The 24,462-nt window shown below is 37.9% G+C and overlaps 1 protein-coding gene across 1 annotated transcript in view; it reads left to right on the top strand.

The window, feature by feature from the left end:
- Nucleotides 1-216: 216 nt before the first annotated feature.
- Nucleotides 217-24,462, top strand: part of mkxa (mohawk homeobox a) — a 39,691-nt gene continuing 15,445 nt past the window's right edge. Inside the window, exons 1-6 of the mRNA XM_043229442.1 lie at nt 217-354; nt 1,024-1,301; nt 3,611-3,770; nt 5,002-5,155; nt 9,694-10,023; nt 24,388-24,421. Of these exons, the coding sequence (XP_043085377.1) occupies nt 1,126-1,301; nt 3,611-3,770; nt 5,002-5,155; nt 9,694-10,023; nt 24,388-24,421 (854 nt within the window). The 5' untranslated portion in view covers nt 217-354; nt 1,024-1,125. The remainder of the gene's footprint in view (nt 355-1,023; nt 1,302-3,610; nt 3,771-5,001; nt 5,156-9,693; nt 10,024-24,387; nt 24,422-24,462) is intronic.

Here is a 24,462-nt window from a genome sequence, read left to right as displayed (position 1 = left end):
ATTTTGGTAACTTTATACAACTCTCATGCAGTCGGCTGATGGACGCGTTCCAGACGTGAACCCACACAAGGGAATACACTGTTGAGCTGGATGTCTCCCGGTAGCCTCCCCCTGCAGGGCGGCGGAACCGGCATAAAACAATCACTGTATGTTCGCCGTCTGAGACGCTTAGCTGGGAAACACGAGACGAGTCGTGTATTCATGTTCCCGGGCGCGCTTGAATAAAGCGCAGAGGCGAAAGCGGTTCGTGTGGTTTGCGCACAGGATCTTAGAGCGGAGAACATGTGAGAGGGGAATGGGAAACTGGAAACTGGATTACACTTTACAGAAAGACGCAGAGGGAGTTACGTCCAGGTACGTTCATTTGGTCTGTATTTCACAAGTGTTTTCAGTTATGACTTCTAAATATTTTCGCTTTGCGAGTTGCGTCCCATACATTGAACTATGACAGGGATGTCATGCAGCTTTTGGTTAATTTCCATGCGCGCTAAGGATTGTATAAAAGGTCCCCAAACTTTTGTTCCCTCTCCACTGAGATGTAAACAAAGACTAAAAAAAGTCGCTATACGGTAAAAAATAACTAAACAGCCTAAATAAATACATTTAATAGCATCGAATGATAAGCTAGATAAACAAATATGTCTACATGTAAAATGACACACGTTCTGTTCTAGTCGTATGAAATGGGTTATTTGTATGCAACTGACTGATCAACGCGGGATTATAGTCCTCCTTGTGTCAAACAGGCATCATTCATTCCGGGTGCTATGCAAGTTTGCATAAATAAACTCTCCTGAAGTTTCAAACAGATCGGAGTCATCGGTCCGGTCTAATATTCCTGTCTCAGACTCGCGCTTAATTAGTTCGGAGTGTTTTGTTTCGAGCTGATCTTCTTTAGGCGGCCTATAATTAAAACAGTTTTTACCCTACAGCCTACAGAAAACGAAGTTCGTCTGTGCTGAATGTCTGGGGGGACCTCACCTGTGATAACGGACAGAAATGTCATCTATTTCTGTTTCGCAGGATTTTGACAAGGCGCAGCGGCTCCGTTGAGTAGGACATCCCCGCGGCGGGCAGGGCGCTTTCAGCGGACACAGGGGGGAAAGAAGGACTAATATACCAAAGATGAACACAATTGTGTTTAATAAGTTAAGCAGCCAGGTTTTATTCGAAGAGAAGGCGAATGAGGTGGAGAGGAGCAGTCGAAATTATTTAGAGGTGATAGACGGACAGCATCCGGACCTGCTCGCCAGCAGCCCAGTCATCAAAGACAGCTCAGCTATCCGGCACAGGAGATCCGGGTAGGTCACCAACTTTATCAAATGCACTGCGGGTTCGAGGACTCGTATCCTACTTTAATAATGCTCCAAAAACGAAGTAAAATACAGCAATCGCGTTTCATTAAGCGAAACGTTTATTTCCGTCATTTTTCTTAATCGGATCTTAAAATGTATCGCAGGCTATTTGTGGCTGCACGTCGTCACGTTAGCGCCGCGTGTTTTAAAGGTTGGGTCGTGGATGATAACTGCTTTGCACATCATTTATTTTTCAGGACGGAATAATCAGCCTAATTATTCTGGCAAGACGCTTAGCGGGGGGAGAAAAAAAAACCCTCGAATATAACGATAGCCTGTTTAAGTCATCTGCGGTCATTTTAACGCCGTTAATGCTTTTAACCGCGTGACAGCGCGGAGGACCTTATTAAAGATAAACATCAAGTTGTTCGGTTTTAGAGCCAGCGGTGAAAAGCAGCGGCACGTCCAACTGTTTGACTTTTCATAGTCTTTGTGTTTTCTTTCCATAGATTTGCGCTCAGTTGTGGTTGCGGAGAGCATGTGGTTTGAATTTACAGCCTGTTCGCCGCCTTCTTATCTAGGATACGTTGAGGTTTCGAAAAGGAGAATCGCAGGAAATTAATATTCACAATTCAATTAAGTCGCTGTCGATGGTGCTGAATTAGCGGGGGCTTGTCGTCGGGGTACGTGAGGTCATTCGTGTTCGGTAGCGAATTTAAAACACGTCCAGGCCCGTTTCTAATAAATAAACATTTCCTTCAACTGTATGTGTGGTCCGGTCAATCACGAATATTTTTGTAGCGAGGGCGCGAGAAGAAACCGTGTCATCCCTTATTCGCCCTCCGCCTCAAGCTGTTTACCCCAACCTGTTTTCTATTTGCGGACAACACAGTGCTTCATTATACGACTGCGATACACAGCAACGCCGAGCCTAAAAGTGATGTCTTGTGAAAAAGCTGTGCAAACATCCTCCGCTGCGGGTGCGTCTGGCTCGCGCTCACCGAAGGCCCGTTTGCGCGTGTAAGCGGAGCCAATAGGATAACACTATAGCCGCGCTGCTCGCCTCGAGGGGAATATCGCTGCTAATGAAAATTATTAATATAAATACGGAGGTGTGCGTGTCGCCGATATCGAGAACAGGCAGCGAGAAAAAAAAAACTTCTTTAGGTTGTTAATACAGCTCTGGGTTACAAGGAAAATATTTGCTGAACATGAACCTCGGAGCGTTGGGGAAAATATGTTAAATGTGCAGTCAAGTTTTTTGGAAGATAACAAGGTGATATAACAGCGCCATACTGACATCTACAGGTTTAAATAACCAGCTTCTGTTCTCTCGAAAATAAAGGTTCCAATTAGGAGAAAACTGAGTTAGGGGCCGATGCTACAGGGGAGCGTTTTATGGCTTTGCAAAGAACTTTTCTCTCTCTCTCTCTCTCTCTCTCTCTCTCTCTCTCTCTCTCTCTCTCTCTCTCTCTCTCTTAGAATCGCCTGCTGAAACCAGCGGGTTGATCTGAAGGAGGTGTACAGGGTCCCTGATTAAAGAGGAACCATTAAAGGACCTTTATTTAAAAAGAGAGAAATGAATGCTTGTCATAACTTGAGAATAAACGTGACTGTCAGAATTTGCACTCATTTAGTGCAAATCTGCAGATTTGTATTTATTTATTTTCTTGTCAAACGATTCCAGCCCCTAAAGGAATATAGCCCATGTGTCATTATGCAGATGCTGGATTACATGCATCTATTTCAGTGCACCGTTATTGTTTTTTGCCACCAGACTGTGAACTGATTTTGAATGAAAAAGCCTCACTGGGAGAGTTAATTATAGCATGATGCTGTTTTCACAGAGCATGAGTGTTAATTAGACTCTCGTGTAAGATATTTAACTCTTACAGAATCTCTTAAAATTGAACATAACTTTTTTATGCGTTTTGACCATGCTTCTATCTTTTAACCGTGCTTGTATTTTTTATTTCCATTTTCCATAAAACGTTTGCCTTGAGGTCACTGGTCTGCTCGTTGAATCTCACTTTTAGATAAAGGTGGTTGTTATATCATATGGATAATCAAAATAATAACAAACATTTATTTAATAAAAAATTCAATATATTAATTTAATTCTTGCTGATTATTTTCCTGACATTTGTTAATAATAAATCAAGTCAGCAAGAACGTCCCCAAAGAATTGAAAATGCTTTTTTCTCACTGTGGAAAATATGTAATAAATCAATCCTACGGAATTTCTCCTCATGAGTGCCCTTTCTGTAATTGTCGTGAGATTTACGTGGCTTGTGTCGGCTTGTTTTTCTCCGCAGGTCTCGTCAGAACCCAGGAAAGGTACGGCACAAACGGCAAGCTCTGCAAGACATGGCCAGGCCGTTGAAACAGTGGCTCTACAAACACCGGGACAATCCGTACCCCACTAAAACAGAGAAAATCCTTCTTGCGCTTGGCTCGCAAATGACACTTGTGCAGGTGAGTAAGTTCATTTTCCACAACTTTTCCATGCACGTGCTACCAAGAGCAAGTTCTTGACAGAAGGATTATTAAAATGACAGTTTTCTTTTACATTGAGATGAAAATGCAGGTGTTCATTCCAAACACGAGTTGCAACCAACTCAGGTTTAATGTAGTGAAGGTTTTCTTTTTTATTGTTTAACCGATATCTATATATTAAAAATCAGAGACGTTCTGGCCCGTGTTTAACTCTTCACATATGTGTTTTCCAGTCCGTGCTGAGTGTCAGTTTGTGTGTATATATCTGTCTCAGTCTGTGTCTCTGTATATACGTGAAGACATAAACATGTTCTCTAAATTTGTTAAGAATTGGCCCGGCCAGAAGATGCTATTCTGGATGACCCTACAAATTTAATCTGGTTCTAATATTCATGAAAAGGACCCATTTGTTAAAAAATGTGAGCAGACAGCACTGCAATATGGGGAAAAAAGACTTACAAACCCAAAACTTATGCTCACTTTCAGTGAATAAATAATCTTACGTTATTGAACAAATCTTGAACATCTCTGGACTTTAGCAATGAGAAAATTCAGTTTTTTTTCTAGAGTACTTTGCCACCGCATCCTATGATACTCAACGCTTCCTTCAAAAACTGGCCTCCGTTGACCTAGCTTAAAGTGAAAAATATGGCTTTTGCTCTTTGAGAACTTTATATAAAGCAGAGGTCAGGAAACTCGGAGCTTGAATAACATTTTTGAAGCACAATGCCTGTCATAAGTGGCTTGAAGTGTATCGGGCATGAAAAGTTTTCCTAGTATATAACATCTAATGGTCTCTGGTCTCTGTGAAATAGAGAAGGCTGGGTTAAATATTGTTTTTATTGCAAAAAGACAGACGTCGGGCAGAGGAAAAGGAATATTATTAGGTGAGAGTGGCAGAGGCCAGAATAAGCACCCAGGTCGTCATCGTCTCAGTTGAAGAAGACTTAATGTGATGTTACATTCACAGTGTTGCTGGGATATCTGCGTGTGGCATCAGCCGGCTATTTTTAGTCGTTTTTATAGTTTCCCAATAAATAAAGAAGTACATGGAGCTTTTAGTCCAAACACATACGTCTATGTATGAAAGACAGTGGAAGAGTAAAACCGAATCAATAGTAAACAGATTTTTTTTGTGTCTTTTCTGACCGTTCATAATTCCTTTTATTAATTGGTCCATCTTTCCTCTGTATTCTTCCTCTTTTCTCAGGTGTCTAACTGGTTTGCCAATGCTCGACGGCGGCTGAAGAATACAGTAAGGCAGCCTGATTTGAGTTGGGCTCTTAGGATCAAACTCTACAACAAATATGTCCAGGGCAACGCGGAAAGACTGAGCGTCAGCAGCGATGACTCCTGCTCTGACGGTACGACACTCGCTCATGCTTGCACACAATAAAAAACACACACACACACACACAGACAGGGTTTAACAATCTGTCACAGAAAAAAATGATTAACCCCTGATTAAGAAATTGGTTGCAATGTTTGTGGTGAAGAAATACACTTCTAGGGATAACTCAAAACTCCTGTCATGATTCATGTTATTCCAGCCCATTATGATTTTCTTTCTTCTATCGATCATCTTTTAAAATATGTATGTGTTTTTTGTCCGTATAATAAACTGGCCATGGTACATTCTTCAAAACATCTTCTTTTGTGTTCTACAGAAGAAAGGGTCATCGAGGTTGATTAAATGATTGCATAATTGTAAATTCTGGATGAACTGTTTTACCAATATGAGGTTTAACAATATAATAACCACTCATAATTTTGGTTGTTATGGTCCAGGATTAAATGGACTTGTATCACTTGTATGACTTTATTTCTTCTGTCAAACACAAAGAAATTTAAAATGGCCTTCATCCGTCCCACTGTCCTTTCTCAAGTAAGTTTATAGGTTTTTATAAATTATTATATAGGTTTTCACAACAAAAGGTGTGCTGAAAACAACAAGGACAAGTCAAGAGACGATTTACAGTAATGATATATTTTATTCTGTTATTTATTTGTGATTAATGATCAATATCCCAAATAGTTTTCATTCTAGAGAAGTGATTGTGAATAGACTATGAGCTATCCCTTTAAGAAGGTGCATACGACGTCAGACATGTACATGCACAGATACTTCAATAAACACTGTTTATCCCTGCTTGAGTACATACACACACTGCATGTAAAACTGCTCTTTAAAACAAACAAGCGCAAACAAATTCACCTATTCTGGTGTTAAATTTGTGTGGTATGAAGTGTTGCGGTATCTATAAAAAAACAGTTTGGGGTTGCATTCAGCATGTAGCTAAAGAAGACCAGACAGGACGATTAAACACGGATGTTTTATTACAACGCAGTCAGTGCAACACTCCAAACATTTTTATAGCATCGTATAGCAGCCGAGCCATAAATCAGGGTCGGGGGATGTCGAGCAGCAGCGCTCGTGTGTGCATCCTCCTCTGTGTTTAAGTTAACCGGACAGACGCGTAGGCTTACAGACAGTCCTGCACACTGTGATTAACACACCACAACGGGGCGTCAGGACTCAACCACAAACACTCGCACACAATCTTGCGCTTACATGCACAAACACAAAAACATCCTAACTAACTATCTGAAGTCTTCACTTTTCCTTCTCTCTTTCACGCTCAAATTCACACGCTAAGGCGTTACAACTACACGGATGTTATTGGCTGTCTGACAGACTGCATGTTTGTTGGCCGCATGGCTCAACATAAGCATTCGTGCACAATGAGACATTCAGTCAGAACACTTATCATCTCCCTGTGCTTAACAGTGACCTCCAAACACACACTCTGTATTTGGTGCCTTGATTAGATGTCTTGGATGAGGACACACACGCTGTGGTTAGAAGAGGAATGCCCAGTCTGTGCCTCTCACATCTGTCTCATTCTACAAATAACTTCCTTTTTTTCTTACACTTAAAAATGGCACAGAAACTGTGTCAGCAGCCTAGCTTAACCTTTGACCTCAAATTCCCTCATGATCTAAACTAAACTCGTCATAGAATTTGTACGGAACTTAAAACGAAAAATTATTGTGTCAAAACTTATGAAAGTGTGTTGATAACTAGTTATGTTGGTATATTGTTAAAAGTTTTAATGCGCTAAACCTTCTTTCTTTAAAGTGTTATGAAAGATTAAAATTTTTGGTTTTGGGAGGCTGACCTGCATGCAAGGTCTTAAAATATGCATTTATTTTTACAGTATTTGCTCAACGATGATTAATTTTTTCAAACCCCCTCTTTGCGTGACGCTAATTGGCGTCTGTAACTCCTGATAAAACAGCGTTTGTGAGCGCAGGGCTGCTTTGTGTACAGCGTTACCGTTTTAAAGCTCCTAAAGCTGCACCTAGTGGCAACAAATGAATTTGCATTTTCATTCAGACCAATTCAAAAAGTTTAACGAGTGAGCGGGCAATATGCTAATGTTTCATGTTGACATCAACATGAAAGGTTTGGGACTCGTTTTAATGATTCAACTCAGTCAACTCTTTCTTTTGAGAGACAATAACTTTATACAAGGAGCACTTTCAGATTTAAAACTTTGCAGGATGCTTTCATTTATCTAAAGCTGTGTCACACACTGCATGAAAGGTTGTTTTCAAAAATCTATAAAAAAAACGTATAGAAAATTTTATAGAGGAGAACATGTCTTTCCCTACATAGATTATACTCTCAGAGTTGAATAAATAATGCATTAATAATCTATAAAATCAACAATTAAATGACAGTTAATCTTTTTTTATCTTCTGATGTTGGGGTTGACTCTTTGACCAGTTTTCTGTAAGATACACCCTAAAATTGTAAGCAGTGATCATCATGTAACATCATACAAGTTGTTTACTATGCATATGAAATGTCTAGTTGTTTAGAGGGAAGGCTTTGTTGCACAGACGTTTCATCAGGTCTGTCGTTCCTGTGTCTGAGCTCAGTAATTATGTGCTACAGAAGATCTGAGCTTCAGACACACTCTTCACACATTTGAGTCAAGATAGAGCCTTGCAGTGAAATCCTAGCTCACTTAGGAGGCATTCACTCACACAATCCTAACCCCGTATCCTAGGAAATATTGCGTTTGTGTGAACTCCGGTGTGTTTACTTTTGTTTCATACATTATGGAATGGTTGTCAAGGTAGTATACAATACGGGCACACTAAAACAATCTTTAAAAAAATGTTGACTTTTAGGATGTGAAGTGAGAAATTTGGCCTTCTTAAATGAGTAAGGAAAGTAATCCACACACCTTATAAATGAAATTGCTGAAGTTAAAGTCAGTTATTATATAGATTTGATTAAAGACATACATGTGGTAAGGCAAAATGTGCATTGAAGACATTTTTCATTTTTAATGCTTTTATCCAAAGTGAACAAAGGAAGCAATCACAATCAACAAAGTTCTATAACAAGTCTTAACTTAAGCTTAACATAGTACACACAGCAAGTTTTTTTAATAAAAAGAAAACAGACAGAATAGAAAAAGCAAGCTAGATACATTTTGGAAAATCCATTCTGTTCTATTACAGTCAATAGTGATGCCCCTGATAGTTTTCTTTCAAGAACGAACAAACAAAGTCTCACAAATCGTCTAGTAATAAAACATGTCAGTGTCTCTTATTTATGTTCTTTAATGAATCACTGATGGGACTACAGGTGGCTGAGCAAATAGTAAGAGATGAATGATTGGGTGTTTTTTACCGAATGATCAACGGAACGGAAAGATGAACTGAGCACATTCTCTTCAAGGCTGAGATATGACATTGGAATGTCCAAAGAGTTTTTTTTTCCCTTGTTGATGAGAAAGTTAATACTTTTATTGGTTTTGTTAGCAAAAAGCAGAATGAAATCAGAGATTTATCACTTGCAGTTATTTATCTCTTGACTTGTCCTTGCGGTTTTCAGTATTTTGGCAAAAATAGCAGACAACTCTGTACCATGATTAATAAACATCATGCAGTTGTTGCATTAACACTAGAACAAAGCTGCTACTGTGTGAGAGTAGATAAATCTACATAGTCAAAGCAATTCATTGGTCTTAATAAAACTATTTTTTGTTTCCTGTTTATCACCATTCAAAACTTTGGTCAGTAAGATTTGGAAAATTGTTGGGGAAAAAAATGTAATTATAATTTTCTGTTTTAATCTGTTCTAAAATGTCATTTATTCCAAAGATGGCAAATTCTCAGTAGCCATTATTCCAGTCTTCAGTGTCATATGATTCTTAACAAATCATTCAAATATGCTGATTTACTGGAAACCGTGACACATTTGAACATTTTTTGATTAATATAGAGTTCAAAATAACAACATGTAACACTGAAATCTTTTTAACATGTTTTTTTACTGTCACTCCTGATTTATTTAGGCTACACTTTATATTACTATATATTAACTTTGTAACTACATGTCTACTAACTCAGAGTAGACTGTTTACAAAAAGTTAACATACACTTGCAAATTTGGACCCAGCAAAATAAAGTTCTAGAAGTTATTAAGCAGTTATTGTTATCTTATTTTATTTGTTTTATTTTCAAACTTTCTCAAATGATGCTATTCTAGGCTGAAAGGTTCAGCTCTCCTCTGCTTCGGCTACAGCATCTGTAGCAGCAATCAGTCTCTCAGCACCAAATTTGATCCGACACACTCACTTGCAGTTGGGAGGCCCATGTTTTCAAGAAAGCATAATCCAGTCAAGAGTTTTCAATGTGCTGGAGGGGTCATGCAGAAGAGAAGGGTGATTAAATGAAAATGTGACCGTGTCGCTCCCTGCTGAGATGGCGTAAAGGGCAGGAGATCAAAATATTGACTTTTTATAGTTCGGTTCTTTTTCTTTTGCAAATGTCTTCTCAAATGTGTACTGACATATTTGTATGTGTCCTGCATCACATCCAGATGGAGACCCAGCAGCACGGGCCCAGGTCGGGGAGTTCAGCAAGCCAATGTACCAGAGCGTCATCAAGAAGGAAGGTGGCGGTGTGGGTGCGGGCCTTCGAGCCGCTGCAGACGCCTCGTTGTCAGATGACTACGTGTCGCCACCTAAATACAAGAGCAGCCTGCTGCACCGCTACCTTAACGACTCGCTCCGCCACGTAATGGTGGCCAACGGCGTAATGGACGCACGGAGGAGGAACCACTCAGGCTCTTTCAGCTCTAATGAGTATGATGAAGACCTGCTGTCACCGTCTTCTTCTGAAGCAGAAGCCAACTTTATCTACAGAACTGGTGAGCTGCTGCCAGTCTTACATTCTTTCCTTCCTCTCTTTCGTTCTTTGTGAAGAAGAAGGGCATCTTGAAGCTGTTTCTTCTGCCCAGTATCAGCTGTGTTTTGGTCTATGTATGATTTTGGCTTCTTGTTCTACAACAAGGAGAGTCACAGAGGGGTCATACGTTTTCTCTATTCTACACGTACACATAGTTCGATAAATCATTTCATTTCAACCTGACATTTGCAAATATTATGAAATACGTTCTTAATAGTATGAAAATACTAGTAAGTTAAAAATATTGCAGTTCAATAGTTTAAAGAATGTGCGCTTTTATATTAAGCTTTGTACTTTTGATAAAACGTTTAAGGTCATGGAAGTTCAGATTTGAACTTGCAATGAAACAGAACATACTGTACAGTAAACATAGTTCATCCTGGTTTAGTCTTCAGCCCATTAACTATCAGTACTTCTTTAGTCAGTCAGACAATTATTCTTTCTTTTCAATCTTCATTCCCTCCTTATCTTCTTGTTTTTTTCTTCAGTATTACACTTTTTCTCTCAACACAGTTTTGAGTTCATGTCCAACATCCACTACTAAGAAACATGAAGTCTTTAATCAAAAGAGAGTTTGTGAGGGAAAGAGATGTTTGCGTGTTATTGCAAGTGTGGAAGTGTATATGAACTTTAGGGTTAAAGATGTCAAAAGCCTAAGTGTGTGTGTGTGTGTGTGTTGAATGTCATTTTCTGAGCCTCTGTCAAGACTAATTTTCTTAAACATAACCACATCTCACCTTATAGTAGGTCACTATAGAAAGCTATTTTTAAAGGTTCTTAAGACAATCTTAAAACAAGCATTAATATGTATTTTCAATATTGCAATTTTAAATGAGATTCAATGTGTTTTTGCAAAATATACATTGAAATAAATTGTTTTTTTGGGAAAGTAATTAATATTCAGCAAGGAGAAATTCAATTCATTTAAATTAATTGTCAGTGAAGACATTTACATTCTTATAAAAAAAATTGGTGTTAATAAACGCTAAGCTGCACAGCTATTTTCAACATTGATAATAATTACATTACATTTCTACCACTTAATTAGTCATTAATCATTTTTGGCTATTGTCTACCAATTTCTTCATTGCAGTTGCTTGCTAATGACTTTATCCACTTTCTAGAACTTTTACCTAACCCAGCATTTCTCATTAACCCGAAAAGGGCAAGCTCTGCCAAAGTTTAGGCCTCTCTAACTCATCTGTTTAAGGTCAGCGTTGGTTCGGAGTCTCTCGGTAGGAAGCGTCTGCAGTCCTCACAGTCAGCTGTGTTTGCTCCCATGTGTTGTTTAAGTCCTCCAGGTGTTTGTGATGTTATCACAAATCTTTTAGACATTCCGAAATGACAAATATGTTTCGGGAGAGTTCTGGCAATTATTTAAGCTCTGTTCATCATCATCTGGAAACATGTCAGCCTCTATTGATCATTCGTAGGAATTTATGTGAGATACTGTGTCTGCGACGAAGGCCTTCGAGCGCATGTGTTTGCTCTCTCTTCTCTTTGAGAAAGAGTTTCTTCAGGTCAGAACACTGCGTCTTTGTCCTGACAGGATTCATAACTGATAACATTGTTTGCTCTTCACTTCTTCGCTTACATATTGTTCTTCACATCAAGCCTCCGGGATCTCGCCGTGCAGTCTTTGTTTTACTTTGTTTCTCATTTCATTTTGCCATTTCTTACTGACAAACATGGTTTGCATTATCTCAGGGCTAAGGAACAGAACGCTGGAATTCTATTCAAACCCAAAAGCTGTTGCTAACTACTTTCTGGATCAGTGTTAAAACTCCCTGTGCGCTATGTGACGCAAGGCTGCTTATGTGGACACCTGCTGAGACAGACAGAGGGAAAGAGTTTTGGCGTGTTTTGTTTCTTATTTCAGTTTTAGTCAGATTTTTTATACTTTTAAAGAGTTTTTTTCTCGGCTTTCTCAGTTTATACCACTTCCTGGCTAAAGATTCTAAAGATGAAGTGTCTGTTTGTCAGCTTGCAGATGGGAAGATCACACACAGGGATCAATCAGAACAAAACACAGCAATAAACTCTGAATTAAATTGATATTGAATTTGTCATTCAATCATTTCCTCCTGATTTCACTCTCTCTCTCTTTCCTCTGCTATTCCTTTTCTTTCCATTTTCTTTCTTTCTTTCTACATTCCACAATATTTTCGTACAAATATTCCTCAAGTTTCAGACTAATACAGCGTGAGGTTGAAATTTTAGATCTATGGTCTATGTTTTCTTTTTTTTAAAACAGCTGTCTGTCTGTCTCTGGACTGTGTTAGCCAAGACGCTAATGTTTTAGCTCAGACATCTTTAAACCAAAGTGGCATCTCAGAATGCACTGGTTAAATGTAGCTTAATGGAACAAATTGGATCTAAAAGAGCTCTCTCTTCCTTTCTATCACTCCTCACTTGACGTTTCACAGATCAGACGTGGCAAAGGAGCCGTCAGGCCAGCAAAACCTCTGATGGAAAACTAAAGAGGCCATTGTGTAAGAAAAATACGAAATAAAACGCAACGGGAACCCTGATGGGAGTTTCATTGAAAACAAGAAGTGAGAGAATTCCAGGGTACATGCCAGGGATTTTATGTCAAATTGCACTTTAATGGGTTATTTAATGGCAGGAATCTTGCTCAGTGTTTTCCCTGCATGCATGGTACGAGCTTTGGGGCCGTCCTGCATGATATAGATGACTATGCCGCACTGTCAGAGCGGATGAGAGCTAGCAGTAATGTGAGAGAGTGCAGGAAAATATTTCTCAGAACTTTGTCTAATGCTTTAGATGTATTTTCACAAGTTGCATCAGGGGCTGGTGGAAAGTGAAAGTGTATCACATGGGACATAAATTGGACGCTGCACCATTTATTTTTATTATTATTATTATTTTATGTTATTTGTCCTCATATTGTTTTCAACAGACTCTGTGTGATCCAGTTATTGTAACAGATGTGTCATTTGAGGAGTTTTTGAATATATTATGATATCATGCTTCAGTGAAATGAAATGAATTGGATGAAAGTAATACGTATCTAAATCTAACTTTGAGGGTTTTTAGTAATGCTGCCCTTTTATACCCTCTCAACATGTTCAGTAAAAATTTGTATTAGATATAAAGTAAAAGTAAAAGTGACAGTAAAGATATAAACGGCAATAATTGTTCTTCATTGCCCAGAAATATAAAATATTGTTATGTTTGTAATCAGTAATGTATGTGGATTTACATTTTTTTGGGTAAGGTTTTTCTTTTTCAATCAATTGTTTTGCAGTATTTTATTGTGTTAGCCCTGCTCTGTAGGATTTCTTCAAAGAACCAAGAATGTCACCTGTGTTTTACGACATGAAAAGACATTTTTCTCAAGGTCAGTGGACATTAAACAGAGGCAGGAGGCAGAAATATGTTAAATGAAAACAGAGAGGCTTGACAAGGCCACCGGGGCTTACAGGTGCCAGTCACTCATAAGAGTCCTGCCGACTCATTGGACTGAAGCCACCAAAAGAAAATGCTTTAAAAGTCATTGTCCAAGAAAAGTACAATCTCTCCAACTCAGAAACATTAGAGCAGATTTCAGGCCAACCTGACCACGATCAGAGGCAGGTGGGCAATTCATCCAAGCCTAAACATGCAACAGAGAGGGAGCACGTAAATTCAGGCATTATTAATGTGCAGGGCCTGCTGTTCATCATATGATTGACAGCTCTCTGTGTGTACAGCTGGAAACACACAGCACACTTTGCTGTTTTTGCACAGTTGTACTACACATCCAACCACATACAGTACATAACAACATTGAGAGTCTGATGCCATTAGAAAGCTTAAAAGTCTCTCTTTCTCACAAAGCATGACAGGCTTTGGCTAACATATTTTAGCGCTGTTTGACTGTGACATACAGTGCAGGGGGAGGGATGTGTAATTTAGAGAAACAGCCTGGCAAGGATATGGCATTTAAAGAGTACATGCTGAACTGCCTGATTTACGGGAGCTGACTGCTCACTGACCACAGAGCAGCAGGACAATGACTGATCCAGCTCTGCTATGCACTCCTCAAATGGCAGAAAACACTTATGAAAACATCTCACTTTCATTTTGATTTTCAAAACTGTAATATTAAGCTTCATCATTAGGTTTTATGTTGTTTTAATACACACTCAGAAAAAAAAAATTCAAAAGCTGTTGGAATATGCACCTTTAAAAAAGAACAAATGTTACAGCTTTTGTAACTTATTAATTTATTTTTAGTCAGAATGAAGTAAATGTTCTCACAGATACGCAACTGCGAATATGTGTAGATGAGACCCAGGACCTTTTCTGATCAACATTAAAACCACTGGTCGAAATGCAAATTAATTTATAAAATGTAAAATAAAATAGAATAAAAATAATGCAGTTTAGTCTTTCATGCCAACTACCCATACGCACTCACAGAAACACCAAGATGTCCTTCTCTTAGAGAAGTTTTCTCCAGTCTCCCGCTCCATCCCTCACAAAACGACTAAAGAAAGAGGAGGCTGAGGCCAAGATTTACTTCAGACTCTAGGTTAAAGTTGTCAGGATGGGGTCTAATCATCCATCATCAAAGGGAGAGAGGAGAATGTTGAGAGAAGTGAAAGGTGGAGAAAAGAGAGATGAAGGAAGGGAGTAAGAAAGGAAGAAAGGGGAGATGAGAGATGAGCTGGAAATTGGAGAATGAAAGCTGAAGTATGGTGAAAGAGAGTTAATATAGTGAATGATGCACAATAAAAGCCACATAAAAACTCAGATGAGGAAATATGCAACTCCTCTTGTTATAATAAGAGATATGAACAAATGCAGAAACCTAGACAAGTGCTTGCAGTCATTATAAGGACTGTACTTTTAATACCTTTGCAATAGTATTTTCATGACTTTTATAAATTAATTTTACAGTGTAATAATCATAACAAATAATCATGATAAAATTGTATAGTATTATAATTAGCATTTTTATTAGAAATTCTTTATTCTTAGTAGGTTTATAGTAGGATATTGGAGAGCAAGTAAGCATCCTCTTAGGCTCTTAGCATGAGTAAATATCTTATTTTATTACAACATTCTTTATGTATCCAGACACTGTCAGATAAGTTTTTGTCCATCTTTTAAAATTTAGTTTTTGGAGCCATTTGTAACTTGAAAATGATTCATTTCGAAACGTATTATAAAAAATGGAATTCTTAGTGTCTCGGCACAGTTCTGTGTATAAACTCTTCTGAAGCTCAAGAGCAATATATCGTGATGAATTGCAAATAGTCCGAGGCACACTTGAAAAGTGAGTGTGTGTGGATTGTGGTGACTTGTGTGGAGGAGAGGTGTAAACAGACACACACTGCTCTGGCTGCTTACATGTGAGAATAGATAGCAGACAGGAGGAAAGAAACAGTGAATGAATGGGAGGCTATTAGATGAGTGTGGAGAACCTAATGGCTTTAAACTGGAAGACTCCAACAATTAGAGCATCAGAAATAGTAATGCAGGGCCTGTGCATATTTGTCTAACTTGGAAAGTAAAGTTTTGTGGGAAGGGGGAAAACAAAAAGAGTCAGTTTCACAAGAATAGATTAACAAATGAAAATAGAAATAAGAGAAACAAAGACCATATGTTAAAAAAGAAAGAATGTGAGTGTGAGCAAACCTTAGAAGGGGCAATTCATTTAACTATGCAATTTTGGATCAAGTTTGCAATCATTATTTAGCTCAAAAAACACTTTCAAACACTGTTATATTATATTCAATCATTTTTTCTTTCCTCACGTTGCGGTCGAAAGCAATTCTGTATTCATCTCTGGGCAGAATTAACATACAAACTTGTAACGTGAGATCAAAATAAGCTTTTCCATTCTGCAAAATCATTTGCAATGATTCCAAAGTTTCATGCTTTTAATCGTTTTTTCCATTTTGGAATGACACTAAAGCTAAAGCAAAACTAAATTTTATTGGAGATGAAAAAGGTTTGTGATGCATTCTAGATGGAGCCTTATCTACGTCTGATAGTACTTTAAGCAAATGCTTTCAGCATGAGCCTGTCTCTCTTCCTCACATGCGTCAGAGTGGAGATACTGTCTTGTAATACCTCAGTGGCGTGCTATGTCCTCTGGCTAGTGTGTTTGAAGTCTGTTTGTGGGACTTTTATAGGTACGATAGGTTGAGAGATCAGAATCATTGCTATTAGCAAATAGCAGATCCACTCGTCCGTGTCCAGAACAGGAAGCCAGCGGATGACCTCTAAGTCTTCTGAATGGTCAAAACTAGATTGCTTTGAGTAAAATATATGTCAAAAGAAGTGTTTACTTCATCATGATCAGACCAGTGTCAATAATTAACTTTGTTAAACTTATTCACCCCAAAATTCTGTCATCCTTCACTCACCCTCATGATGTTTCAAAACTGTATGACTTTCTCTTCTGTGGAGCACAAAAGAAGATCATTGAAGAATGGTGGTAGTCCAACTTTTTAATATATTAATGTTTTGATTATCATTGACATCATTGGTCAAAAATGATGTAATAGATTTCTCATTATCTTATTTTATGCTTATTTTATGTTCTACAGAATAGAAATTCAAAAAGGTTTGGAGAATGATAACAGGATTATTGTATCTTCTTAGCAGTTAACACTCCACCATTTTTGAAAATAGGCTGATTTTCTAGCTCCCCTAGAGTTAAACAGATGAGTTTTGCCATTTTTTACCAATCTATTCAGCCAGTCTGGCGATAGCACTTTTAGCTGCAGCTTAGCATAGCAAATTTCCTTAATTATTATGCCAGAATGAGAGTATAGTTACTATCTATATCGACCCAAAAAAAACACTTTTCATTTTCTGTCATTCTTAGTATACAATGTAACTTCAGAAGAGACAAGCTTTAAATTGGAAAAAATTGTAAACTCTTTGGTAATTGTTAAACTTTTTGGTAATTGTTATTTTTTGGTCTAAGCAGATTCAATGATCTATGCTAAACTACAGCAAGAAGAGTTGTTGGAAGTTAAAAAAAGTGGCATGTTATTTTAAAGTTTGTACCCTGTAATTATTGCTGTTCAAAAGCACACAGCGCGTCATCCATTTATGCTAAATACTAAAAATAAATCAATTATCAATGTGAACAATTTCACCTGCTAATAATGAAATCAATTTACTATCCAATAAAAAATAGCTGTGAAACAATGCACAAGAAAACATTACACAATAAACACTGCATGAAATACCTGTCATGTTCCTATGAAAGATGAAACGCAGCTCTAACTGTCTACGATCAGAGTAGTGTTTTAAGCTTTTAATGAATAAAACCATTTAAAATAGCTACACATGAAACAATGTTATGTTTAAGACTGTGAATGTGAATCTGACAGCGTCGCTATAATCCATCACTACTTAGACCTAAAATAGCATATTATTAAATATAACGTTTGGTACATAACACAATAAAACAGCAGATGATCTTACTATTCTGCACCCTATTTAAATCATCTTGGGCATTTGCGCCACTTTTGTATTTTTGCCAGACTCTTGTACAGACTGTTCTTTTATTTGGCTGATAGAGAGTCTGTTGTGGTGATTTGTGTTTTCTCTGACTGGTAAATACAAAATGAGGAGAAGATTTCAAACATTTCACACACAGATGCCGAGGCTGTAAGTGCCACTGGTGGCAGCTGCTTTATCTTGGCCATGATCGGACCGTCATTGTTTGTCATCTGCTATGCAGACCCACAGAAATCCTAAAAATATGAAATAAAATCTCTACTAAGTTGAGCTTTACTGTTTATGAGCGGCCATGTGTCCATGAGGCTGAAATATGTCTTTCTCTTGCTCACCCTGTTTACCCCCTTACAGTATTGCCACTGTTCGGTTGATCTTTCAAGCTCGCCAGTCAAATCCACAGCCCAGAACATGTCAGCACCCTCGACGCAGTTTGATCCTTCACAGATTAATGTGCTGCAATTCAAAAGCTGAGGAAAGGAAGTCCAACAGTGTCCAGACTGTTGTGTTTTTCACCACGGAGAGTTTTTAAATAATACGAGAAAATGTCATGTGCGAAGAATCACTATCATTCTTCATTCCTCTGTTGGGCCTCATGCCTCTTCCAACCACCCTGACCCAGAAACAGAGGATATCGTGGATATTTATAGTGCAGCGATTACTGATAAACGTGAAAGGAATGGAGAGAATGGAAGAACGGAGTCAGTAATAGGGCTGCTGTTTAAAGACGGCCATTACAGTGAATGAAACCTCAACCAAAAGTATGATCTGGGAAGGCAATGGGAAAACAAGAACCATGACATTAGGTTTAAAAAAACTGTGAACGTCAGAGACAAGTTGAAGAGAGAAACAGAACAGAAATGATCACAGGAAACAGACTGAAAAATGGAAGCAAACCAAAAGACAGATTCAAACTGTTTAAGATGGATTTATCTAAAGAGTGACCAGAACAGACAGACACTTGAAAGAAAGACAGTGAGACGGAGAGGATGTTGAACTGGGGAGGAGGAGGAGGAGGCTGCCATCCTGGACAGCTAGTGAGGGTAGAGCTGGCAGAGCAGAGACGACACATGTGCCAAATTCATTTTAACATCATTCACAGGCCTTCAGTGACATTATTAAAGAACAGCGTTCATTTTTCTCAAGCACACTTTAGACGCCCAGAGTAAAAATGAGACACCAAGAACTGATGATGTCTGTCTGCTTTGGGCAGAACCAATTTTCCTGCCCTTTATTTGAAAAGCTGTGAAAGATGTGACTGATATTTTATAAACCAGTAAAAGCAGGCAGAGATTATGGACGTGTGTTTGGAAAACCTTCAGTTTCTCCGGTTGTTGTGTTATAAATGTAACAATTCATCATCTGCTATTTTGTGGTGTTCACTCATTTGAGCAGGTTATTTTATTGAACTATAACCACTTCTCTTTGTGCTACATCCTGGGATGTTTCTCGACGACTTAAAAGCAGTATGCGCCACGCTCAGTCACCACAGATTGACGTTGACTTCTTTTCCATTCTCGTCTGCGTGGCTCTGTAGCCAAAAAGTCATGACATCTTGCCCAGATTCCATTTGTCACTTCTCTTCACGCAGCTGATAGATGGATGATCAAAAGAAAAAATGAACGGACGGATAGAGGTATATTTCCAGCCCCAGTCTGTTCTGACATGCCAACAATGATGCCATTCTGTCTCAGTTGTGATTGCTCATTGAGAGTTTGCACGGAAACAGACCTGTCTGCAATATTTTACCCAGTCGTCCACGCCACCAGTGTCCATTCGACCCTGCCTGTTGAGTTTTCATACTATACTCTACTTGTACTAGTCATTAGCAACCCTCAAATTAAAGTTTGGTTAATGTCGCAAACTTTTGCAGTTAAGGGACAGAAAGATCAGTTTGCTCTCTGTGTTAGTTAATAAGAAGGCTGAGTGTGAAATCTTTACTAAATTCTTGTGATTACTGAGTACTGACGGTACAGTACAGGAATGGCTTGATTACCCTTTAATAGGTTGGCTGCAAGGTCTAGTATTATTTCTGCCTAAAGGACAAGCAGGTCTTGAGATCATTGCTTGAGTTTCGTGTCTCAGTGAATTTTGATCATCCAGTGTTTATATGTGTGGATGAGTATCTTTAAAGGAATGATTCACCAATGAATTCAAAGAATCTCATCATTTACTTAGCCTCTTGTCATTTTAAACATTTGTGACTTTCTTTCCTCTGTGGAACACAAAAGTAGTCATTTTTTAGGTATTTTAATAAAAGTCCAATGTTGTTTTGGACCAAACTGGCTTTTATTATATGCATAAAACAATAGAAACCCTCTTTAAAATATCTGATTTCTTCAGAGTAAAGAAAGTCATAGGTTTAAATTATGCGAGGGTTAGGTAAGAAAATAGCTAGTTTAATTGTGAAATTGTAATATAGATATTTAATTTAAGGAAGGAAGAATGGATGGATGGATGGATGGATGGATAGATAGATAGATAGATAGATAGATAGATAGATAGATAGATAGATAGATAGATAGATAGATAGATAGATAGATAGATAGATAGATAGATAGATAGAATTCTCCACCTCCCCCAGCTCCACCTGTCTAGATCTGCTATGGGATTTATGTATGCCTATTCATGCAGGAGCAGCATATCTTACATGTTCATAGTAGCTGTAATGTATAATACAAATCTAGTTTGCCAAGACCAAATATATTAACAATGTCATATCCATTAACATGCCATTATTTGTGTAGTTCAAAGCAGTTTGTGCAGTAATATGTAGTGTACAGAGACCATACATCTGTTGCAGGTGTTGGCTGGTCTGACATCTCTCAGATATAGACATGTTTAGCACTTCTTTCTGTTCTGTTCTTTGTCTTGCCTTTTCTTTGGCGATGGTAAGCGTATCGGGGTATTTTCAAAACATTAGGCTTCTTCAGAAGCATTTTTATGTAGTATCACACAAGTCAACCAACTCATAGCAAACAGAGCCATTTTAAAACAGACCTATTCAGTAGCAAAGAGCACTGCAAAAATGGATCAAAAAACACCAGAAAAATAGTAACATCTAGCACGTTTTGATTTATAGAGGATTTATAATTTCTTTGGCTCAGTCATTGTTTTTAAAAATCTGAGTTGTAGATGTTTTAGGCAGCAGTATTTGGAAATTGCAGTGGGTCTGCATCCAGTTTTCAACAAGAGTCTCACTGGGGGGGGGGGCGGAGTCACAGTCTGCTCCCAAAAGAGGGTCTCTTAATGCACCATGCAGACAAGCCCCCTTAGCCCTGCTGGAGACATCACATCAACATGAGTGACAGACATCAGCATGTCTTTATAGGGTTCAAAGTTTTTGTTTGTTTTTGATCATTTTTGTAATATACATCTTAAGCTTAGGAAGCTTAAATTTATTCTTTTTTTCCTATTAAAGATCCAGTCTTCAGTGTCACACAATCCTTCAGAAATCATTCTAATATGCAGATTTGGTGCTAATTATTCTAAATGTCAAAAACAATTGTGCTACATAATATGCATAATATTGCGTAAACTGTAATACATTTTTAGGATGAAACTGAATTATGATAAATACAGTTTAATTGTTAGTTAATTTTTGTAACAGTATTTCATGATATATGGCACGAAACATTTACATTTATATGCATATTTAAAAATAATAAAAACAATTTTGTCTTATTAAAATCTCAACACAGCAGTTTCACCATGGCTTGACCTTAAGCCCTACAAAAATATTAAAAGGACTACTTTTTAATCAATTCAAATGTTCATTTTATGGGATGTATTGAAGTAACTGCGTTTCATATTTCTGAACAATAACTGGGGCCATTTCTCTTTATTTTTGTCTTTATTTTTTACACATTTCATGTGTTTCTGTTTTGCTGGTTTCACCTCTTGCCCTCCCTCGCTTTCTTTTCTTCTATTCCTGACCATCAAGACATTCATGTTATTTAGCAGATTAGATACCATTACCAGCCATGATTTAAGAGTGAAGGAGAATATTGTTGTCTTTAGTTGTTAGGCTAGTGGTTTTCAGTAGAAACCAGCCATACAACTGCTAAGAGAGTAAACTGAGCTACTGTCACTGCGGTAATAATGTCAGACAAAAACAGCTGCTCAATCAGACAATCTGAATGCTGTCCAAATCAAATTCATATTCAGTCCAGGAGCTGGTATTTTTAGGAAACCAAATCTAGGTTTTGACAGTAGCAGTATCTAAGCAGCCTATGTTGTTTGTATTTATCATCATATTTATACCGTTGATAAATGAGCTTGTCCAAAACACAACAGACAGTTACGAGACTGAGAAAAGAGCAAACTTGGAAGAGCTGAAGGCTGCGGGGGAAAAAAAACCTGTGTAATAATTTCAACATTTAATGGCATGTGCAGCAAAGGTCTGAATATCTGCTTTTGACAAAAAGCAGATCTAGATTTGTATGTTTGTATCAAGCGCAGCGAGAACAGAAAATCACTGAGACCTCTGAAAGAAAAAGCTTATCTACAACAGAGAACAGACAACCACTAAAATCTAATCCTTTAAATATAGAGAGAAAGTGATACATCCTGACACAAATACAATCAAGGAAAATAAAAGACATTAAATATTGTGACTGGAACATTATGCGATCATTCGGAAACATACTGAGAGAAATCAAACTCAGACTGGATGAATTAAGGCGAGATTTCCCGACGGAGAATATTCACATGAACTACTTGTTGCGCAATCACACACTCCGCTTTGGTTAATTGAACCCAAAACACATCTGCGAGTTCGGAGAGGAGCAGCTCACTGTTATTCTGACTAACACACTCATTCTCAGCCGCGTAAAACTATTACTGAACACGCTGAGCACAACAGGATATTTCCCAATCAGCCTCACGCCAGCCTCAGGCGGCGATGGCTGCTGCTGGCCTTTCCTCAACACCCAGTTACCATTCAGCGCACATGTGAACGGTTTTTAAGGAAAAACAAGTTTAACACCGGCTCAGACGAGCCGTTGGGGATGATTAGGTGCTGTTTGGCCCTGCAGGTGTTCAGGCAGTGCTCCAATGTCCGTTCCGGATCCAAGGGGTGTGTGTGAGCACAAGGTTTGGGATGGGATGAGGTGAATGCATGAGAAGTGCCGCCTCAGGGGGGAGAACCGAGACATCCGGAATAAAGGCATGGGTTTAACTCACCGAACAAAGCTAGGCTGATCTGGATTTAGAGAATGATTCAGCGCCTGTAAAAGTCATCCTTGATGAAAGTGTAAGACATGTTAAACCATAACTGTCATGTCCAGTAAGAAATCAGCATGGCATAATATCAAATGTTTCTTTACAATCATTTCACAAGATTGCAGGGTCATGCGTGTGCATTAAGAGGAAAATTGACATGCTTGTAATAATGGGAAGTTTGTACTTGCAATGCAAGATTAGCAGCAACATAATTCATTATCGATGCTGAAATCACTTGGGTGCATCGACCTGGTGCTCTAATTTTGATTGGTGCATTTAGTGAATAAAAGTGTAAATTTACAGTATGTTATTTTGGTGCACTAATAGGAATATGAAATAGATTGTGCCAATTTCTTGAACAAAATATATATTGTGGTTTAGACAGAGCCCTTTGTTTACAAAATTAGGCTCGCTTAAAAGAGAAATAAACATTACATAAACATAAATTCTGAGGAGGGATACATTTTTAGAATTTGGGATTGTAATAAAAATTCTCCCAATGACAGTTGGGAAAAAAAGATTGCAAGGTATAAAATCACAATTCAAAGACTTAAAATTGCAAGACACAAACTAAGAATTGCTATATACCAGTACTGATGTAAACCCACAATTCTGAGAAAGAAAGAAATTGCTAAATATAAAAGAAGTGGAGAAATTAAAAAGAAAAAAAGAAAAAAAAATAGTGAAGTTTTACCTTAAATTGCAAGATATAAATTCGAATTTTAAAAAATTAAATAATTTTTTTAAATTAAAAGTGAATTAACTTTTGTATTCTGTGGCAGACACAGGTTTTAACTGAATGTATCTACTAAATTTATCAACTAAACAACAAAATGAAAAAAGCAAACATTTGATATGTACCATTTAACATTTAGGTTTTATTAAAGTGACAACATAAAAAACAATTATTTGATTTTTATTATCACATATAATTTAAAATGCCCATTGACACCAAGCACGATAACGATAAAGAAAATGATAACGATAACCATATTTGCATCCACAGCAGTGAAGGATATTGCCTGTTTATTATTAGCTCAAGGGTGTCTGCCGCTTTAAATTCTCCAGCTTGTGATAGCAGGGTTGAAACCGATTGGTTGTCAATGTTTCTTTTGTTCATCAGCTGGAAAAAAACATTCTGAAAATTATTCCAACAATATCGTTTCTCTGTGCCTTTTTCATTAGTTGTGGCGTGGACGCTTCTATTGTTCAATATTGAGAATGATTTTTACTGTGCCTGGTGCATACGGGCAAAAATGTATCATTTGTCAGTGCTTTACACACCCTTGTGTGCGTGAGTGTGTGTGTGTGTGTGTGGTAGAGGAACCGGTGATTATCATTAAGTAATTAGCCTTAAGTGTGTTGCTGACCTGTGCATTTAACAAATAACACATTATCATTGTGCCAAGCATCTGGATATGGAAGATTCCACCATTCACACAGTAAATGGAAACAAGCCTTTACAGTCAGCATCTCTGCATTCACACAAGTAGCACAGATCTACACATAAACAAGTCCTCCCAATGTTTACTTACAGTCTTCCTCTGACTTTTCACATCTGCCAGCATTGAGTTGTTTTGTTACTGACACCATGTTTGTCCTGTGCTTGCATTTACAGAGAATTTGGAGCATGGATCAAATAAATCTGACAGGTGCGTATAACCAGAACTACCATGCACACACACACACACAC

The sequence above is a fragment of the Puntigrus tetrazona genome, unplaced genomic scaffold, assembly GCF_018831695.1.
Source record: "Puntigrus tetrazona isolate hp1 unplaced genomic scaffold, ASM1883169v1 S000000005, whole genome shotgun sequence".
NCBI lineage: Eukaryota > Metazoa > Chordata > Actinopteri > Cypriniformes > Cyprinidae > Puntigrus > Puntigrus tetrazona.
The sequence above is the reverse complement of the archived record's forward strand: the minus strand, read 5'-3'. Positions and strand labels throughout refer to the sequence as shown.